The sequence below is a fragment of the Podospora pseudoanserina genome, chromosome 1 (genome assembly GCF_035222485.1).
Source record: "Podospora pseudoanserina strain CBS 124.78 chromosome 1, whole genome shotgun sequence".
Lineage (NCBI taxonomy): Eukaryota > Fungi > Ascomycota > Sordariomycetes > Sordariales > Podosporaceae > Podospora > Podospora pseudoanserina.
Window position 1 is genome coordinate 882,515 of NC_085920.1, and position 21,113 is coordinate 903,627.

The 21,113-nt window shown below is 53.4% G+C and overlaps 5 protein-coding genes across 5 annotated transcripts; 2 read left to right on the forward strand and 3 right to left on the reverse strand.

The window, feature by feature from the left end:
• Positions 1–1,420: 1,420 nt before the first annotated feature.
• QC764_102445 (uncharacterized protein) lies at positions 1,421–7,490 on the reverse strand (the record flags this gene model as incomplete). Its single annotated transcript, XM_062941472.1, has 2 exons — positions 2,875–7,490; positions 1,421–1,425 (listed from the first exon to the last, which is right to left on the reverse strand). Exons 1-2 carry the CDS (start codon positions 3,080–3,082, stop codon positions 1,421–1,423), a joined length of 213 nt encoding a protein of 70 aa, XP_062804327.1. The 5' UTR covers positions 3,083–7,490.
• A 2,187-nt stretch (positions 7,491–9,677) lies between these two features.
• On the forward strand, positions 9,678–10,904 carry QC764_102450 (uncharacterized protein; the record flags this gene model as incomplete). The annotated part of the gene is made up of 1 exon (XM_062941473.1): positions 9,678–10,904. One exon carries the CDS (start codon positions 9,678–9,680, stop codon positions 10,902–10,904), a length of 1,227 nt encoding a protein of 408 aa, XP_062804328.1.
• Positions 10,905–12,290: 1,386 nt separating this feature from the next.
• QC764_102460 (uncharacterized protein) lies at positions 12,291–14,683 on the reverse strand (the record flags this gene model as incomplete). Its single annotated transcript, XM_062941474.1, has 3 exons — positions 12,291–12,905; positions 13,085–14,111; positions 14,238–14,683. 3 exons carry the CDS (start codon positions 14,681–14,683, stop codon positions 12,291–12,293), a joined length of 2,088 nt encoding a protein of 695 aa, XP_062804329.1.
• A 358-nt stretch (positions 14,684–15,041) lies between these two features.
• QC764_102470 (uncharacterized protein) lies at positions 15,042–19,131 on the forward strand. Its single transcript, XM_062941475.1, has 2 exons — positions 15,042–18,606; positions 18,671–19,131. Exons 1-2 carry the CDS (start codon positions 15,219–15,221, stop codon positions 19,048–19,050), a joined length of 3,768 nt encoding a protein of 1,255 aa, XP_062804330.1. The 5' UTR covers positions 15,042–15,218; the 3' UTR covers positions 19,051–19,131.
• A 248-nt stretch (positions 19,132–19,379) lies between these two features.
• Positions 19,380–20,948, reverse strand: ATP20 (ATP synthase subunit G atp20). The gene is made up of 3 exons (XM_062941476.1): positions 20,378–20,948; positions 20,209–20,293; positions 19,380–20,136 (listed from the first exon to the last, which is right to left on the reverse strand). The coding sequence occupies exons 1-3, from the start codon at positions 20,652–20,654 to the stop codon at positions 19,890–19,892; spliced, it is 609 nt and encodes a 202-aa protein (XP_062804331.1). The 5' UTR covers positions 20,655–20,948; the 3' UTR covers positions 19,380–19,889.
• Positions 20,949–21,113: the final 165 nt, after the last annotated feature.

The following is a 21,113-nucleotide window of genomic DNA, read 5'->3' on the forward strand; positions in this document are numbered from 1 at the left end:
GTTGGAGATCCGCCAGATCGATCCATGGATCCCCATGTTGAGGATGCAAGCGCTTTGGGCTTCCCCCATGTGTGTACATGTCGGGTGAGATGCAACGGCGGCCGAGAGGCAGGCAGGTCCCTCCGCACAGCAAGTCTGCAATGAAACCTTTCTTACTCTTTTGCAAGTCCCGAGACGACGACGCGCGTGTGCTGATTTGTGTCCTAATTGGGGCTTCAACACTATCACTTCCTTTTTTGCTACCCTCTTCCCGTGTCGGTGTGCGTGCTTGCTTTGCCGCTGTTGCTTGATGCAAAACGCAAGAGAGAAAAAAAACTTAAAAAAAAACTTTCCGAGCTGCTGCATCTCCAGACCGAAGTGCAGTAAGCAAAGCAGTCTGAGCTCCATAAACGAAAAGCTGGTAAATTTGGTGATGAGAGGGGGTCCAAGTACCGGTCCCCATATCCAATAGAGGCACCTGATATGAAAACTTTCTCTCGATGTTGATTGATCAATTGGCATGGAAAGTGACCCTCGTCCTTGTTCCCGTTGTTTGCCCTCTGTGCCCAGGTATACCTGTCTCCGTGTTATGCCTTCAGAGCCGGGAAATCGAAAGATCGGGGAGGAACAGACACGTGCTGCGGCATGAAAAAAGAAAAAGAAAAAGCCAGGTCTTTTGGCAGCGGTACGGAAAGGACGGGTTGGTGGTGAAACGGGCTCTAATCGCAAAAACGGGTAAAAGAAAAGACTTGGTAATAATACCGGTGGTAGTATCGTTGATTCTCTGTTCTGATCGTCGACCAGGCTTCCCCTCTTCTAGAGTTTATCAACGTCGCACCATGTTCGAGACAATGTTTGTTCCAACGGCTGGTGATACTGTGAATAAGCTTCTGTTTTGCTCTCTCGTGTGTGAGTTGCGTGTCCTCCTGTCAAAGCTCTCAGACCTCTCCGAGATAGTTTTTCTTTTTGTAGGACCCCGAACCGTAATGTCTCTCTCTCTACACCGGTGTCACCTACATGAAATAACGGTGGTGGTGGATATATGGATCGAAGATTTTAGAGGGTTGATCGTTAAAAGCCCCAAGAGAGAGGGAGAAAGGTCCAAATCCACCATAAAGCAATCAGTTGCTAATAGTCTCTTGGACAATAATTGATAAACTTGGCCGCTAAGCTTCTTCAAAAGCAAGAATCAGAGCTTGCCAGCAAAACGGAAAGCAAGGAAACACAAAGTTCCTGTGGAACCCCAAGCAATTTGAGCCACAACCCCACACAGTTCACAAGTCCTGCTTTTGTGCACGATGAACTTTGTGCACAGAAGTGTGTGTGTGCTTCAGCCTCATTGGTCAAAGCTTTTTCCTGCCATCTGGCTAGCTCAGCCTTACCACTGCTGTGCAGCTGCAGGCAATTTCCTTCCACCGACCTTCTGGAAGCCACATAACCCTCAAACTCAACGTTTCCATTGGTGTGAGCGAGGCTTCAACCCCACAGTTTGCCGAGTTCGTTTCCTCTCCTGGGGGGGCTCGCTCGGACCGTTAACTTTCTTCTCCGTTTTGAAGATTCGTTTCAAAGGTCTCGTGAGAGATTCGACATGTGGTCGACTCGTCACTGCTTCCTCTTGGTGAGCTGGAAATAGGACCACTGCTGAACAATTGCGGTGTAGAGATTCCAGGTTGCATTCCTAGATATCGTCTAAGGCAGGGCGTCATCAACTCAACGACAGCCATGTGTCTATTCTTTGCCGGGGGGGAGGGGGCCATTGAAAAGAAACGACGTCGATATGCAAGGCTAAAATCTGCTCTGCATGCGAATGAAAGTTCATCATACCATCCACCAGTTGCCCTCCTCCTACCTGCAAGTCAGTGAGTCAAGAATGGCGAGATTTCCATCCTTTGGTAAAGTTTTGATTGGAGAAGAGAGCAAAAACTCCAGAGAACAACTAGGTTCGGGGGTTGGTGGTTGCATGAATATATATCTTCAGTTTTTTTTCTTTTCCCTTTCTCGGATGACAGTTCCCCGCCCGCAAAACCCAAACCCGTTGCCGACAAAATCCCCACCGATCCCGACCACCTCTGTTGTGGAGTAGCGAACAGTTGTCCTTCTCTTTTCGGAAAAGTGAGGGAATACTCCATAGCAAAAAAAAAAAATCACAGGCATGCACAAGCAAGCAACAAGGACATGGGCTGTTTTTGCTGTGTTCAGAAAAATGGCATTCACCGCCTCGGGAAACGGCGGTCCGTACGGTCAGAGAGGTTGGGTTGGGTTAGTCGCGGTCCGATGGGCGGCAGATCCACACGCCGGATCCGCGGGGAAACTGGCAAGCGATGCCGCGGGGGGTGGTTTGATGGCGGCTTCGTTGTCACTTCCCATCATCATGGGGAAGGCGGAGAGAACCAAATCAGAAGATCGCCAGCGAGGTTTGTTTGTAGAGATCTAGATCCAGATCGGGATAATCAGATGACGAATAGACCCCCGTTTCTGCCTGGAGAGAGGGCATCGCCCAGCTTCCCTTGAAGATCCCAAAGCCAGGGGTTTGATGTAGGAGCAACTTGCGGTCTGCAACCCGCCATCACGGTATTATTGACGATCCTGGAGTCAATAGTCGGGAACAACAAGTGAGGTTGGAAAGTTGGAAAACCTACATCAGTGAATCGAGATCATGACATTTGCATCTTCAAAGCGGAGGGGGGACTCGGGCGATGCCGAACGCCAAACCACAAGAGAATCCATTGTTTAGTGATTGAGGCTTGTGTGGGTGCAGGGGGCTTAATTGTAAAGTCGTTCGACCAATGACGCAACTGTCACAGACCGTAAGCTCACTGCAGTTGGTGATGATACCATAATCGAAGACTCAGCTGCCCGCCTGGCCGTGAAGTTTGATAAGAGAGCTTGTCTCACCCTCCGACTGGTAAAACTTATCAACACAATCGGCAGAGGCCGAGCTGAGGGTCTTCATCCAGTTTGTTGGTACGGCCAATCGCAATACACAGCTCAGATTACCCCTTCTTGGTGTGCTGGCAGGAGCTCGATTTTCCAGTTTCATGTCATCTTTGTAGATGACGGGCGATTGGTGTCCGAGTGCTTGCTTTTTGTTGTTGGTCGCCATCGTGATTATCTTTGATGAAAGCCCGTTAAGGAATCAGGTTTGTCGGTTGGATGTTTTGTTTGTTGTTGCCAGACAGACACACGGACACGATAACGGCCACGGCCTCTTCTCGGACTCCCGGACGGTTAAAAGTGATCTCTCATTTTTGCAGCTGCTTAGCATTCTGCGCAATCAAGAGGCAAGCATTTGGGCTGTGTACCGACAGACAGGCTCTATCACCGAACCCATGCATAAGCTCGCTTCTCCTTTGGAGCCTTGCTCTTCGAGGTGGGTGCTGCCTGTGGTGAAACGTGCTTTGTTCATTTGTTGCAGTCGATAGCTCCTCAGCCAGCCAGCCATAAATCGAAGATCATCTGCTGCTTGGGACTGCTGAACATTTCCGAATCTTGTTCACCATGCGATCCTGGTATGGAAGAGGGGCAAAAGAGGCAAGAAAAGGAGATGCAGATACGAGGAATCCAAAACCCTCTTGATAATCAACTTCCGGTTTCACGGTAAGTATGGCAACCATTACGAAAGCTGCCCACCCGTACCTAGACAGATGGCAGGAAGAATCCCGAGCAGTGAATTGAGTGGATGGAGGGATAAAGATGGATGTATCCGTCCCGTGCCGTCGGGAAATCTGGGGGTTGACACTATAAAACCCGCTCCGCTATTGTCGTCAAGAGGCGTGGCCCTGGCACAAACAAAATAATAACAGCAATATTAAGAAGGCAGGACAGGTTCCAGGTACGTAAGCAAACCCTCAATCTCGTGGCTTTGCGACACAATACACCAAGAGTTCTTTTCTGGGATTACCTCTGATGCCAATGTTTCTGTCCGGCAGTGAGTCAAGCGTCAGCATGTCTTACACGCGTGTGGACGGTACTGCTGGCCAGCAGCTAGCTCCACAAGCAACATTAATCTGATGCCGGCTGTGATGGCTGTGATAGCTTCCCGTATGCGGGATTAGATTGTAGGCGAGGGGCGACGGGATTGGATATTGCGGGGTGGATGTGTTTGTCTCTTGACAATAAAGAACCCAAGTCCAGTTGTCGGTATCATGGTATCAAAGAGACGAGGACTTGTACAAGTGCACCCGCCCATCGTCAAAGCGCCCGTTGTACTACGGAAGTGCAGCGGCAATCAATCTGGCCAAACACAAGGCGGGTTGAACATTCACAACCTCACTGGACCTCGGTGACACGACATATGGTGGCGAGTCGTTAGAAGGAGTTCTGTCGTGTTGAGGCTCGGGTGTGCCCGCCGTTGGCAAGGTCCGGCTGGCTAGCTGTCTGGCACTTTGGCAGACACTCTTGTTGTAGCAGAAGCTGGGCGAGTGGCATTTGTCTGATCGATCGAGTGGAGGGGTCAGCGGTGTGGTCGATGGTGGTCACCCAAAGCGTGTCGTGCGTCTTTGTTGTTTCTGCCGCCATGGCACATGAGACTGGGTAAACAGACCGACTGGGAGAGGTGAGATGCGATGGCGACACACCTGCGGTCGATGAAAACGGCCTTGGGCTTGAGAATGCTCGGTGTCAAGAGATCATTCGGGCATCGTGAGCCTTCCCGGGTCACTCGGGAAGGCCGGCCGCAACACGGGGCAGACCAAGCTCCGCGCGCGCTAACCTGTCATGTCCCGGTTACAGTTGACAGCTGTGTTTCTGAAGAATGGGCAGTGAATGTTTTGGAAGCAGTCTGGAGCCTGTGGTGGATTGGGCTCGCCATGACACGCATGAATTAAATTGGATCTCCCACGTCGTGCAGAACCGCGTTACGGGCTCCTGATTGGCTGCCGGCCCGCCATTTCCCAAGAGATATGCATTGTGCAAGGAACACCACGGCCCTGACGTTTGGAAACTCTGCATTGTCAGACCTCAACTGGCAGCTGCTATGGGCTGCATCCACGTCCTCGATATTGCAGACCCGGACTGTTGGGCGCTTCTGCTGCTATCGATATCTGGAGGATGATGTTCGAGATGAGGTTGATGCTGATGCCACTTTAGCCCCTGGCCATTGAATCTCCGAGCTGCTGCCGGTTCCTGACCTGCGTTTTGCAGCTGCCCGCCTCTTCAACTCCGTCGGGCGGGGGCAGTCGTCCCTGATACCGTCCCATTGGCCAGCAATCACTTTGTCCATTAAACGCGAACACGCCAAGCTTCAATGAATACGCGCAGCAAGCAGAAAACCAAATCTTGGAACCGCGCGATGCATCTGCTCAGGTCGTTGGCTGCGATGGTGTTGGTGTGCCCGAAAGACGTGATGCTGCCCGCATTAGCGGCTGATAAACTAGGAAACAAGGCCCCAAGAAATACAGAAGAGCAGGCTGTGTGTAGGGAGAGCAACATCAAAGAAGCTCCTTCCAGAGACGGACTCCGTAAGGCCAGACCTTGTGGAAACAATGGCATTGGATAATGGCCGAGGTGAATGAATAATGTTCCCTTCTCCACGCGGCTGTGCCTCAATACCCTCCTGGGTATAGATAGGTATTCCAAGCTGGCGGAATCATTTCTATCTGAGCTCGTCTTCTGATCTGAAGGGTCTATAGTGCACGCCTGATTCATGGTCAGGTGTCCTATCAAGAAAAAACCGTCCAGAAGGTTTGCGCCGTTTTGTAGTGATATCCAAGAGCCACGATCTTGAAGACGTTCCATCAGAGTGGTTCCCGAACACCCCCTCCTGACGTAAGCCCCCCAAGCCCCACATACCCACTTTTGGAGCTGGTTTTATGTGGATAATGCATTGGCGCAGATTCGGCATGTTGAGCACAAGAAAAGAATCACCGACAGTTACGAAGTATACAGAGCACTTCCAAAAGTCGACATGTGCTTGTGTTTGTCCTTGTATTCGATCTTTGTGTCTCTTGCATCGTGCTTGTGTTCAAAGTTTTAGAGGTTGGTTTATGCAAACCCCCACTCTCTCAACCTCTCAACATGCACTTCCATGTCTCTCCACCAAGCACCGTCCCTGTTCCGTATCTTCACCAGGGTCAGCGACCCGGCTGTCTCGGTTTTGCAGTCATGAGGGAGGGCCAGTAGGGAAAAAAAGAAAGAACGGGCTCAAGAGGCTTTGCTGTATGGCGTTTTGGTGGCAGTTCGGCGCCGCCCCGTAGACTTGAAATCTGGGCGATCAGGAGGCCTGAACGAGCGGCCATCCAATGTCAAAAAGAGCAACAAACAAACAGGACAGAGGCTCGAATCTTGAAAACGTGAGAATCGGCCTCGGCGAGAAACAAGTCTTTATTTCTATCAAAAAAGACAATGACTCTTTTCGAGATTTCCTGATACTGGCACAGTTGCTCCGTCTCCCTTCAAACGGTGCAGTGTCGTATGTAATTCAGTAACGAGAACCTTGCCTGACTTGGGAAGTCTTGGCCGCCATGCTGACACCAACTTGGTTTCTCGATACCAGACTCAACGGAGGCCCCGGGCAGCTAAAAAGGTAACGATTATCCGTAACTGGTAAACGGCGACCACCGGCTGGTTGCTGGAGTTCGTGGCTCGCATGCTGCGGTTTGGGCTTGTTGCTTTCATTTGCAACTGCAGCGTTTCTGCCAGACAAACGTACTGCTTGACGCCTTATTGCTGCGGGAACAAGGCGATTCTTTTCTTTTCCTCACCGTCACATAGTCCAAGCAGCAGGCAGACAAACGCAATTGTTACGGGTGTAGAGAGTCCAAGCCTCTTCCTCCAGCAAGCATGCAGCATTTGTGTGGAGCCAATACTGTCCCCCCCGAGGCTCCATGACAGCCCCTAATAAAACACGGTGCTCCGTGGTGGTTTAGTGGATGGAAGCGACAGGCGAAAGGCGGAAAAGGATCACGCCAGTCCCAAACGTCAGACGCCAGACGCCAAAACCCGTGATGTTCCTGTTTCTGTCGCAGGCAGGCAGCACGCGTCGCTGTCGCCTTTTTTTCTTCGTCTGATCCATCGGAGTGCAACACTGTATGGTACCGTGTCTGCGAATGGGTTTTTCCCTTCCCCTCCGGACGCTTCCATTCAGTGGAGGTTTTGCTGCCGCTGGTGCATTGGATCAGTGCATCCTATCAAGCCTCTGATTCGACCGCCCACAGCGGATGGCGGCGACAAGGTGCAAAAAGCTAAGCAATTCGTAGATCCCTGCTCCTCCTCCAGCCGGCCTGAATTTCCCAGCCGAGCAGCGAATCCACACAAGTCCGCCGTCGCCCACCACCAACCACCAACACCTGGTTATGGCTGCGTCCAGCATGGAGGGAGGGATCGTTCCTGGACGAGTGTGACCTCCGCATTGGGTCCCAGATACTCCGTAGCCTGGTGAATCCTGTTTTGTGAGGGTGTTGTGGTGTGCTTTTTGAGGTACAGTACCTAGACCATCAGCTAATCTTCAGTCTCCATCATACATAATAAGCATCATCATTATTTTATTCTGGGCTATTACCAAGGAACAGGAGACAGGCATGGGGATCACGAATGAACGGACTCCCGTCTCCTGTAGCGTCTCATGGCGAATGGAGCGCCACGACTGGGCATTCCCCTCAGGCTGGGGCTTGGCCTGCCTTTTCGCGCAACGATGAACACAACGGGACATCATAACGGATGCTGAATAGGGAAATGGACGAGGAGGAAAACGGAGCGGTGGCCTGGCTGACCCTGCAAGAGATGCACGCCTGTGGTCCTGCACCGGGCCAGGGCAGCACGACAGACGAGAAAAAGGTACCTCAGTACCCGGCCCATGCTGCAAGCTGCTTGGTGCTTGGTGCTCCAGCGCTGGGGGCTTGCTTTCGTGAACGAGCTGGGGGCCCTGTCTTAAATCGGCCATTAACCAATCTCTGCTCTCCTTTTCCACTCCCTTTTCCTCTTCTCCATCCTCTCTCTCCTACCTGAGCAAATATCTACCTCCTCCTCCCCTTCCCCTTTCCTTCCTCTTCCTCAATCCGCAACCAGTCGTTCCCTCTCCCGCACCGAACCTTCCAACATCCCCATCGTGGTACTCCCTTTCTCCGAAAAGAGAAAAGGAGGGAAGGAGGAGATTTAGATTCTGGGCCCTCGACAACATCTACCCAGCAAATACAAGGAGCTACCTGCAGAGAAGAGAAGCCAAATAGAGGACAATAGCAAAAGGGCAAGAGAATAAGGGTAATTGCTTCCCCTGTTTTTGAACTATTATACGCACTCTCCCTTCCCTTCACAATACATCCCATCCATATCCCCCACCCCCACCCTTTGAACCACAAGTAAATTCTTCGGCTCGACGACGTGGAATCTCCCATTTCCCGGTTTTCGCTCCCTTCGTTCCGGACGAACCTTCGGTCATCATCAACATACCAATCCACCACCGGCAGCAAGTCTGAGGACGCATCGCCAGATTGGACCACGGACGACAATTGACTCAACCTTCGACGGCACTTCCCCAAGCCACCAGCAGAGCGAGGCATCAAAAGGCGGTCATACGAGAGACCAGACCCACCGCCACATGAACTCTCGACCGATACGAAGTCAGTCATACCTACCTATCTAGCAACCCCACGACGTCGAGAGTGCTGAGGTATGCGACTTCCGGCCCCCCACATTGCTCGCCGCCGAAAGCCAATTACCCCATATCCAAATTCTTGGAGAACTGTCCCTGGATGCATGGAGCTTCGCCCTGGATACCACCGGCCGTGATGTCATTGTTTTTCTTTTTCTCCAGGAACAATCCTAAAGCCAAAGTCGAAAAAAAGCTAACCGAACTCTTCCCTTGCAGATACATGCCGGCTCGAGAGCAATCTACGGTCTCCGGCATCCTCCCCGCTCACGCTTAATTCCGATCCGTCGACCTGAACTTCTTGTGGGACACGTTAGCTCGTTGCTCCTACTCGGCCTCAGGAATTGTGTCAATTTGCAATCGGTCACCCTTTCCCAGCGACCATTGCAATCGTGGCCGTAAGTCTCTCCCTCTCTCTCTGGCTTTGGCACTGTGCACACCCAGCACCCAGCACCTCGAGCACGCTATCATCTGCCGGCCTCCCTCCAGTGCACCGGCCGTTTCCCCCCTCGGCCCGCTGCTGGTGGTGGTGGTGGGAAATCGTTTCTCGTGCCAGGTCCCTGACCCCACAGGTCAAGATCGGTCGAATCACGGGGGAACAATTCTCACCACGAGCAATGCTGCCCCTGATAAAGTGGGACCCTTTGAGTAAAGGGCCGCTTTGTGGTAGCTGCTGTCTCTTCCCCAGAGACAGCCTCCAGCTGCATGCCAAAACCCTAGCAAACTCCTGAAATGAGTCGTGCTGATACCTGGGCGTTTAGAACCATACCGCGAGACATCATTCATAACTGGCTGTTTCCCCGGCCACCCGCTCTCACCCACCCGAACCACGAGTTATTTCGGTTTCTCTCCTACACTCACGCAGACCCCATAGTCGGCGACTTTCCCAGCCACAGTCACTCTTTCAGAATTTGATATTTCAGCACACTCTTTAATAATCTAATACTAGTCATTGACGACCACCCGGTTCGACGTCTCACTCTCTTGACTCGACCAACCAGCACATACTTAATTACACACCACTACAACCACGCTCTCTCACCAACATACAGCAATTAGCCCTGGCGACTCTACGAATTCCTGGTGAACTCGACCCACTACTCAACCGCCCAACATGGCATCCACCACCTATCACTCATCAGCCGATGAGACCTTCTTCGTCGAGGACGAGGCCGCCCAACGCATGACCATGCGCGACGCCGGCCGGATGATCGCCCGCAACAAGCAAGAGATGATCGCCAACGAGCTCTCGAGACTGGCCCACGACGAGTACCTGGAGGATATCATGAAGCACATGCGTCATATGGAGGACGAGACGTTGCCGGATGCCAACTTGATTGACATGCAGAGGGAGATCCAATGGTTTATGAGACCGTATCTCATCGACTTTCTCATCGAAGCCCATGCCGCCTTCTCTCTCCTTCCCGAGACCCTCTTCCTCACCGTCAACCTTCTCGATCGGTACTGCTCCAAGCGTGTCGTCTACAAGCAACACTATCAACTCGTCGGCTGCGCTGCTCTCCTTATTGCCGCCAAGTACGGCGACAAGAAGGACAGAGTACCTCAGATCAACGAGCTTAACAACATGTGTTGCGGACTCTACGATGCAGGCATGTTTACCCAGATGGAAATGCACGTCCTCAACACCCTGGACTGGAACATTGGCCACCCGACGGTTGACTTCTTCACCCAGTTGATTGTGGCCGAGGAGCGTGACGGCAGAGAGGTTGAGCACATGGCGGCCTACATTTGCGAGATCGCCTTGTACCACCGGGATTTTGTGTCGACGAAGCCTTCGATTATGGCTCGGGCTTCTCTCGCGCTCGCCCGTGCCATCCTCAGCAAGCCCGAGGTCAACGATGGAGAGTGGGACCACACCGAGAACGTGACTCTACTCACCCTCTCGCAGCATCTTCATCAGCCATCCGTCACCCTCGCCCGCAAGTACTCGAGCGCCTACTACTCCAAGGTCTCTGGCAAGCTCGCAGACTTCCTTGCCCAGCAAGCCGCCATCTCTCGCCGAGGACCCCCATCTCCCCCTGTCGAGCCAACGTCGCTCTCCACCAAGACTGCCGACATCTACAGCACCCCACACAAGGGACTCGGCGCTGGGCCCGGCGTTGCTGATGGTTACATGACCCCTCCCATCACCCCCGATGGTAATTGCTTCGGCCACAACCAAGCGATGATCAAGGGTTACCAAGCGCCACCACGATGCCCAGTCACCCCAACACCCCAACCGAATCACGTTCAGCCGTACCCACAGCAACAACAACAACAACCACAACATATGGCCGGGGCATCTTACTTTGAGGGCCCAACAAGCCATATGGCCTACTGAAAGGCGGTTGCATTCGCAAGCACTTGCGTGCCGGCCAGTCTGTGACCGCATCACTTTCGGTCCCTGACACCTTTGACTAGACATTCACGTCAAAGAGGGTAACTTTTTCTTCACTTTTCTCTTTCTCTATCTCTCTGGGTCATTTTGAGATATACCATTTGGAAGACAAAAGATTGCACGCATTTCTTTCTCTTCACGGAAACATTTAGCGTCATGGCATCAGCGTTGAATTCTGCGAATTTCGACTTTTTTTTCTTCTCGGGCTTTTCCGCCGATTTGTCGTCATCGGCCGCAGCTACTTTTTTTCTTTTTCAGCTGCGATATTTCGACGACGGTTGCGAGCGCGCGCCATACCCATACCCCTGATATTTCGGCGGCCACCTTATTTAATCATTTGAGCATAAAACCTTCAAATACGAAAAAAAATTAGTGCGGATCTCGGCGACCCCTTCACTGGGCATCGCAGAGCAGGCACCAGGGCGCATCGGGAAGAGTTCAGGGGATCATACATATAGTATGAACCGGACTTTCAGGAATGGGCCGATGCGGAGGGAAAAAAGGAGTTTTTGAGGACACATGGGAAGCACACCAAAGATTGGCAAACAACCTGCAAGTTGAGTTGGAGAGTGGATTGATACCTTTGCGATGGAAACAATGGGATGGGGAGATGATCACTGGGAGGAACGGATGGGACAACTACACAGCCGCAGCACTACAATTGCACAACAACAACGCCCCCCAAGTCGCGATGGCCCTCATCACTGGCACATCAGCGCAACCCTACCCAAGGCAACATGCATACTCGGCTTGCGGACGGCGGCTCCGGATGGTCTGCCAGGCGGGACGAACGAGTCGTCGTAATTCGATGATCAGGATTCTTCTGGCGATTCAAGGGATGGGGTGGTGGAACATGAGGTCAAGATTGGCAACGTTAAAAATGCCATCGAAATGGCCTTGCCATGCTCATCCCCCGGGCAAGGACGCCGCGAGTAGAGTTATGTAATGAGTCGAAAAAAAAAAGAAAAAAAAAGGTAAATTCTCTGGCCAATCTGTTCTTGTGCAGTGACTTGTGTCTTGTTTGTCAGTCTGAGTATGCCAGCTATGATGTGAAGGAAACAATTCAGTGTGGACTCAGGTGAGTTGCTCCTTCCGTTAGCATTCCTGCTTGCTCCTTCCCTTTTCGTTTCTGCTTGCCCTTTCCTAATCACAACTATTTGCCCCTTCCCTTTCACAGTTGTTGCTCCTTTCCCTCTACAGTCACTTGTCATTCCACAAACAACATTACTTGCAATAGATTGAGCACAAGCATAAATCTGTTACCAACATTCAATCCCATCTTCAAACAAAACGCCTGTTTTGCTGCAACACAAAACCAAACAATCTCTTTCACGACCCAACCATCCCGGTGTCTTCCCCATTCCCACCACTACCTCCGCCCCCCATCTCGACATACCCAATCACCTCCCCCTTTCTATTGTACATCTTTCCCAGCCTGGGACTTGTCACCACCGTTCTGGGCGATGGCGTCGGAGGAGGGGGCTGCTGAGATGACGAGTGCGCTTGTTGATCCTGCATCATCTGCTGCCTCCACGTCTGGCCCATCTTGTCCATTCGCTCCAGGACACTCCCCTTTTTGCGCTCCCGTTCGGGAGGGGGGTTCGGAGAAGGTGGTGACCCTGTTGGCCCAGATCGGGTGGTGACCCTGTTGGACCAGATCGGGTGGTGGTAGGCTGGTGTGGCTCTTTTTCGGGTGAGGACGGCTGTTTGCGGGGGAGGAGGGTCGGTTGGCCTTGGGGAGAGATGGGGGGGTATTTTTAGGATGGAGATATTTGATGATGATGATGAGGAGGAGGAGGAGGAGGTGAGTTTGGAGAGTTCTCGTTGGGCGGTGGGGGAGTCGAGGTCGTATTTTATTGAGAGGGGGCCTTTGGAAGGGAGAGGGCCGGAGAGGATTGTTGTGCCTTTTGTGGAGGACTCGTCTTCGCGGAGGGTGAGGGGGAGCTTGGAGGTGGGGATTGTGTAGCTGTGTTCAAAGATTGCGCGGGTGGGGGGGTGGTGGAGGAGTTGGTGTTGATATTTTTTCAGGGCGGCCGGGTCGGGGAAGGTGGCAGGTTTGGAGGGGGTGTTTGGGGTTGTGGTGAGGAAGGACATTTCGGGGGCAGGCGGGCGGTGCCGAGGACTTCGAGGCGGGAGGAGCCGAGCCAGACTTTGTAGTTTCCCGGGGCGGAGGAGAGGTAGTTTTCTATGAGGGGGAAGAGGCCCGAGAGGCGGCCGGGGTCGGCGTTGGCGGATTTGGAAAAGTCGTTGGAGGTGTTGGGGAAGATGCTGACGCGCATGGGGCGGGGGGGCTGGAGGGGGTAGGACATGTGCTCGGGGACGCGGATTGAGGTGTTGAAGGCAAAGTCGGAGTCGATGAGGGCGACGTCGAGCTCATACTCGGAGATGACTTCGGTGCCGGTTGCTGTGGCGATGTGGATTGCGGATTGAGCCGAGTAGTAGTGTTTGTCGATGCCGAGGAGGGGGATGTCATCGGAGTAGAGGCAGGGGTTGGTGGCGCCGGTGTCGAAGAGGGTGTCGAAGATGACGGAGTTGGCGGTAGGGAAGCTCTCCATGCGGGGCTTGTAGTCGTTTGGGTCGTCGTAATCGCCTTCGCCGGAGCGGTCTTCGTCGAGATCACTTTTGGTGCTTCGGAGGTAGCTTCGGGCTGTTCTGGGCTTGTGTTTGGCTGACCTGGGCCCGGAGCTGGACCAGGGGCGAGAAACGTGTTCCTGGCGACGTCTGAAAGCCATCCGGATTCGATAGTGGCCGATGTTCCTGTGATTTCGGCTTGTACGCCAGCTCTCTTTGTTGGTGAGGCAGATGGCGGCTTTCGCTTGTGAGGTTGGTTGCCCGCTGTACAGGTCGGTTTCTTTGGAGAGCGAAGGCTCATACCAGATCCATCCTGGGCCGTACTCTGCAGCATAACGGTCTAGCAGGGCAGCACGATTTTCGTTGGAGAAGGACTCGTAGTCACCGAAGCGGTCAGCAATACGCCCTGCCCAGATTACCGTGTACTTGTCGGAATAGGGGATGTCGCCGGACTCGTAGCCGGCTATCGCTGCTTCAATGTTGGCTCGTTCCGGCCCAAATGTTGACCTTGCCAGCACGGTCTGGAGAGCGCTAACCCTGTTGGCAATGGCGTTGGCTTGAAGAGATGGGATTTTTGATCTTGGGCCATGTTAGCTTCACCATATATATGTCTGACGATAAGAGAGGTTGAATACGTGCATTGGTGTTGTGTTTTCTTCGTCATTCTCGTCTAGTTGGGCTCGCTCCTGGACCGCTTTCTCATACATCTGGGTAAGGGCGCTAACATTTTGATAGTTTTGATAATGCTCTGCAAGCAGACGGGTTTGCAGCACCTTCCTGTCGGCAATTTCGATCTTGGTAGGGTCTTCGTACTCTAACCAGAGAGCAGACCCTATGACAAGAGATGGTTGCCATGTCTCTAGGGACTCGTCCATCTCTATGTTGGCCATTGTCGACCCAGTATGCTCTACGTCGTCCTCCGTGTCCTCTCTTGCCATGCTTCTTGTCGTCATCCGACTCGGGGTGGGAGGGACTTGCTCTGAGCCCCTTCTGACATTGTGGGCGCGGTTGCGATTAAACGTCTCAATATTTCGTCGAATGGCAGACGAACGTCTTCTCGGGAGCTGCTGATCCTGATTGACAGCGGGTGATCGCAGAGCCGACGGCCGCCTCCGCCCCGACTGTCGTGGCTGTCGGGCATCTGTTGACATCTTGTTTTTTGGTGTTTTGATGATACCTACTTTGTGGGAAAGAGGTTCGAGATTACTAACTGTCTACTTGCCTCAGCTCAAGCTAGATTGCCGAGCTCTTGGTTGGTGATATAGTTCATCCTCGACGACCTCGCCAATCCGTTGCAGCCCCTGTTCTTTGTTGTCTGCCATCACAAAGGCAACCAATGCGGTTGGCCGAATGGGGGCATTTGGAGTAGCCCACATTTGTTTCCGAATCCCTCTTGTAGTCTCGACAAGTGCATTGGGTTTCTTTGTCCCGCCGCCCAGAAGCGTCTGAAAACGGGAGGTTTTCCAGCGAGCTCTTTGCTGGAGTGGTTTCATTGTTGACTTGGCCCCTGGCCATTCCAGTCGCTGTCACCAAGACACAAATATGCTACCACGGCCTTCTTGTATTTCCCAACCTTTCTTTTTCTACCTTTTGCTCCGTCATCGATCGACAAGGAGAGCGAGCTAGTCATTACCGGCACGTTGCATCGACACTGGCATCACAGGACAAGACGGCGACGACGGCGCAATGTCTGGTGATAGCATATCTGGGCGGAGGGATACCGATTACTCCCTGCTGCAAGTGCTTGACGAGTATGTGAAGCAAGATACCTGTCATCCGAAATTTGCCAAGTACTTCAGGGAATACATCACCACGAATTGGCCCGATCCCTCACCGCCGGGAGCGCCAGAGGGTAGCGAGGAGTACGAGAAGTGGGTGAATGAGTGGAATGATTTCTTCGCCTACTGTGGCAGGATACTGCGCAATCCCGAACTCACCAAGTATAATTTCGGTAGCAGCGTTCTCAGACAAATCGAAAAGTACGACATCTACGACGACTGGTTTCCGGAAGAGGGCTTCGGGCCAACAGGCAAAGAATTTGATCCAATTCCGGAGGAATATCGCATCGGGTCTTCCAAGTCTGGGACTTCCGCCACGACCAGCTATATGACTCCTTCGACGCACGGGAGTCAAGCAAATCGAGGCTCGAGACGCCTCGAGCCCAAACAGTCCGTGGATTCAAGTGATTCGAACGCAGAAACAAATCCTATCAATCTGGTGCCACCTTCTGCAATGTCTTCAGGTCCTTCAGGAGAAGCTCCTGCGAGCAAACCTATCACAATGGACACGACTGGTGCTGATTCCACAATCAAGTCTTACGATCAGTATGGTAAGCAACAGCAGCCACTGGCAACACATCTCCAGGCGATGGTTGCCTACCTGGAAAATGGGGAGAGCCATGACGCTGGCTTTTCGGAGCGAATGAGCGACATTATCGACTATCTTCAGTGGTTGGGTTCCGGGAAGGATGCACGGAACCAGCTGCACAACGCAAGCGAGTTCACAAAGGCTGTCTATAAGAAAGCAATTGAGTTGATCGACGCCCATCTGAAGCGCGACAAGCAACGACGCATAGCCACGCCGGTTGCATTTACCGAGAGGCCAGTCAGCTTCGCTGCCACCAGATCCTCACGCCTGAACCACCTCACCAACCCCCGTGACTTTCCATTGCCCTCCAAGCGCGGCGTCCCGGACCACTCTCAGCTGCTACCCTACAACATTACGCCAGCGCCAGAGAAAAGGCCCATTCAGGGGGCCCTCCTTGAGCATCCAGAGCATTATGCCCAGTTTCTGGAGGATGAAGGAAAGATCTGGCTCCCGTACTCGGAAGACCTTGAAAAGCTGGATGACATGGAAATCCCCACCTCCGTGACCGCCGACGAGCTCGAAAACAACCTAGCGGTGATAGAGTCCGACATTTATGTGCAATACACCAAGGCCCAAGGAAACAGTGCGACATGGGAGACGGGTGATCCCATCGGCTGGACGACCCACAGAACGGACGAAGCCGGAGTACGACACACATATATCTCAACCGGAGAGGACCCCAAAACCGGGAAAGAAACGCTGAACCTGATGGACCTCAGCGATCCAAAAGACTGGGCCTCAGTGAGGGGTGTCAGGCGAGCTGGTTTGCAGTTGATGCTTCGAAATCTTCGAACTAACGAAAACGACTTTGTCTACTATGATTCCGACAGCAATGGGCAGAGAGCGAGGAGGCTCGTGTTGCCCATTCCAGTCGCCACCATCCGGAAGGTCATGGAGAGAGCTAACGGGAAGCAATGGAACCCCCCAACACTCTTTGACGAGAAGCCGTTGGTTTGGAGCCATTGGGAGCCATTCCGCTTCACCGACAGATTCCAGGCGTACACTGAGGCCACCAAAAGAATGAAGGCAGTGGCTTATCAGACGGTCACAGAGCGCCATCTGCGCGACAGGTCTTGGGTCTCATTGCCCAAGAATGTCAAGACTGGCGGCCCATTTGTCTGGAGAGGACTGAGTCCCCAGGAACAGGCTGAAGAAGATCTCCTGAAAAGGTGTCTTGCGATCCGTGGTTATGTCGCCATGTGCTGGAACAGGGCCCCGCGACCGCTGCTGGCAAACATGATCCAGTTCCTGACAGCGGGGGACCCCAGCTCAGATGCCTTCCCTGAGCCCGAGGAGCTGGGTAAGATTGGCGAGATTACCTTTGGCGAGTCAGACTACAGACATGCAGTCATCGACGGGACACGCCAGCGAGCAGGCATTCGCTTTATCGACGAAGAGGATATCTGGTGGCTCAAGGTCCTGGGAAGTGGCTGCGTCAACAAGAAGTCCTGGCCGGGCAAGATCTTTCCGGACGAGCCCAGGGAGACATACCGTCTCTTCCGCATCTTTGCCAAGAGGATTCTCCGGCTTTTGGAGGATCCCAACCCGGAAGGGATTCTCTATTCTTCTGCCAGCGTTGTGACGGTAGAGGACTTGCTCAAAGTCATCAACGCCGGCGCCAACGGAAAGGCGGCCGTCAACAAGCACGAGTTCTCGCCGTACGAAGCCTGCCAACATCTCGACCGCCTCGCCCAGACGGGCCACATTGACTTTGAGCTCGACCCGGCCTGCTACGGTACAGTCCGGCGCCCCGCCTACGATTTCTATCCCGAGCACCGGATAGTCTACGACGCGGCTGAGAAGAAAAGAGACATCCTCTTCCCCAGAAGCATCCGTCCGTGGGCAGACGTGTGCCTCGAACCCTACTCGGGCAAGACCAAAAGTCCTCCTCGCGTCCTCTACGCAGTCGACAACTTTTACCGCAGCCTCGCCTACCGGTTGGGTTTCACCATCTTCCACCTCCAAAAGAAGTCCGCGGCCCGAAAAAAGTCCCACAAGAGCGTGAGGAACGAGCAACCGGTCCAATACGCCTGGCTGCACGACGCGATCAAAAAGTTCAACGCCGTCTACGACGAAACGGTGGAGGAGGAGCTCAGAGCCCGCCCCAACCCCCCGGCCCCGTACGGACACACCTGGAGGGACATCAAAGCCCTCGTTCAGGACACGGAGTTTGGCGAGGGCGGGCACACCAACCCTGCCAGCCACCCCATCATCCCTCACCGGGGCTACCTCAAGGACAACGCCTCCGCCATCCAGCACCTCCGCAACAAGATCATCCAGGAGGTCAGCGCGAACAACACCCTCCTTGCGCCTGCCAGGGCCAAAACGGTGATTAATCTGTCGACTGGCTTACCAGAGGTCATCCTCACCCGGGGGGTGTCGTGGAAGTTTGGGTCGTTGGTTGCCAGACAGGAGAACTTTAGGAGGCAGTTTTTCAGTCTCAACCGGTGGCCGCTCGTTCTCCAGAGCGAGAAGACGCAGGAGAAGATCAAGAATGACGAGTGGCACGCTGACGGGGTCGATCCGAAGCAGGTGTTTGATCACCAGGCTGCCGATCCGATCCACGCGTTCTTCAGCAGGGAGAAGCTGAGGCCGTATGTGGAGGACCCGGTCAAGTATAGGGCTGGGCCGGCGGTTTTCCCGGTGGGGGATACGGCTTGGCAGAGGAAGAGGGTTGAGGAGCACATGACTGCTTTGGTTTATCAGTGTAAAGCTCCCCTTTTCTTTGTCGCAAACAAAATATGAGCAGTGAAGCTAATGCACAACAACAGCTATCGGCCTCAACGGAGCCGTTCCCAGAGGAGGCACCTTTAGGGAAAAGCTCAAGGACTTCTTCTTCAGGGAGCCGCTCCGGCCATATCTCAACGGCGCGGAGAAGCTGACCGAGTCCCAGCTGGAGGCCAGGTACGGCAAGCTGCCTGACGTGCCGCCGAACAGGGTGCCCAGGAGCTGGGCCACCGAGGTGCTGGTTGGCGAAAAGGTGGAGAACCGAAAGAGGAAGGTGGACGAGATCTTGGAGGCGAAGAAGCAGGAAGAGGAGGCGAGGAATCTGGCGAGGTACAAGAGAAGGAGGGTGGATGATCAGGTTGCTGGGACGAGGATGACGGGGGCGTTTACTAGGGGAAGAGGAGGAGTAAGCTCATTTGTGTAGTTTGTCTTTTGTGAAAAAAGAAGAAAGATACATGCTTTAGTCATGGCGCGTCTCATAGGGTAGGAAATTTAAACATCTTTCATATCTTTCTTGTTGGCTTGTGCCAAGAGGGGGTTGCCCCTGAGCAGCCCCTGAATGGGCATGTCCCCCATGCGGTTGCTCAAGCAATCTGTATCTCCGAGTCATGGTAGGAATATTCAAAAAAGGTTATTTGATATTCGGGTGATGGTTCCTAGATTGCACAGCCAACTGACTCAGCCCTGCAACGACGGAAGCGGCTCCTGTCAACAAACACAAAGAGTTCAAATACAAGACAAATGAAAATTAGGTGTTGACACAAATACACAGGAGGCAAGAGCCGTGGCACCATTGCCCACAGTTCTAACCCTCCTGACCCATCCAACCCCCTTTTTACCACTCCGCTCGCTACCTTGCCGCCCTCTATGTTGTCCAGAAAAGAGCTGAAGAGAAATGAGAACAGAAAAGGAAGTTCGTAGGTAGTAGTGTACATGGCCCTTGTCCTGTTCCATCTGCCCCGAAACTCATACTTCCGATGATGGGAGGGACGAAAACGTGGAAAAGGTTGCAACAGTAGTAGTTTTCAACCGAACATATTCGGCATAAAAATCTAATACCCCAAGTTTGCGCCATGCTGTCTCTCTCTCATCTCTATGCCCGATGGATTTTTTGTTTCCCTTCTCCGTTCCTTTGGTATCCCGTTCCCTTCTCTCTCTCCCTCTCTTGACCTGGCTGCTCGTAATCGTGACAAAACTCGCTCTCTCTCTCCCCTCGCCTCCTCTAAACACCTCCCAGCGCTAAGAAAAAATAAAAAAGACCCTTTAGTGGTGAGCATCAGCCTTCTGGCCACCGTGGTACCCGACAATCTTGAGTCTGCCAATCATCTCGCCCACGGTGAAGAAACCGAGGAGCTCGGCGACGAGGACGCCGCCGGCAGCGACTTGTGTCCTGGAGAGGTTGCGCACTTGCTGGGGGTTGAGGGACTTGGCGAGCTGGGAGAAGAAGGGGCCGGGGGTCTGGAGTTGCTTCCAGAGGTTCTGGAAGTATGTCTGGAAGGTAGAGACGGAGCTATATCGAATATCACATGTTAGCGGACCAGGGTTGTGTGTATGGAGGGGTTGATATGAGGAGGAAACGTACGGAGGAGACATGCTCTGGCCCCGGAAGACGATCTTGGCCACCTCGATGCCAACCTTGGTGTAGTAAACGAGGGCAGGGGTTTTGCCTGGGTGTAATATGTTAGTTATCTCGTGATATATTTCCTTGACGCCCAAGCATGCGCCCGAATTCCTTCAGCCCGGAGACATACTCTCAACAAAAGCAACAAGACGCCCAGTGGGCCCGCCAACCTTGCCCAGCGCACCCGAGACGTTCTTCGCAGCGTTGGTGATAGCAGGACCGGCAGCGGCAGTGACGCGAGAGAGACCCTCCTGGGCCTTGGCCGAGAGCTCAGCGGCTTGAGCTTGAGCCTTGGTGGCAGTCTGCTTGGCAGTTTCGGCGGCCTTTTGTGTAGCGGAGGACTCGAAACGGACCATCTGGCGGCCCATGGTGAGGGCGGACCGCCGTGAGAGGAGGGCGAAAGACATTTTGTGTGGCGAAAGAATGTGAAAAAGAAGGTCGATTCGGGTATCGGGGGGTTCGGCCGAGCGGTGCGAGTGAACGACGGCTCTGGGAATCGAGGAGGGCCAATTTGGGGAAGAGAGGGGTTGGACGACGGCCGGATGAAGGTTGTGAAAAATCCGGGTTCGGGGTGGTTGTGCGTGGTGCCGGCCGTTGACGCTGGGTGGGTTTTGGTGGTTTGTTGTGGTGGCTTCCAACGAACGAAAGACGATATCGCGCAACTGGGAATAAAATGGGGCCCGCGGATGGAGAAAAATGGGAAGCTCCGGAACATTTCGAACTTCGGGCACTGGCCAGTTCCAACTTCTCGGCAAACTTGTCAGCCAATCAGCTGCCAGAATTGGTACTGAAGCTCGGACCATATCTTCTTAGCTACCGTCATTTTATGCCTGCCTCAAGCTGTCAACCACTTACACATACACTTT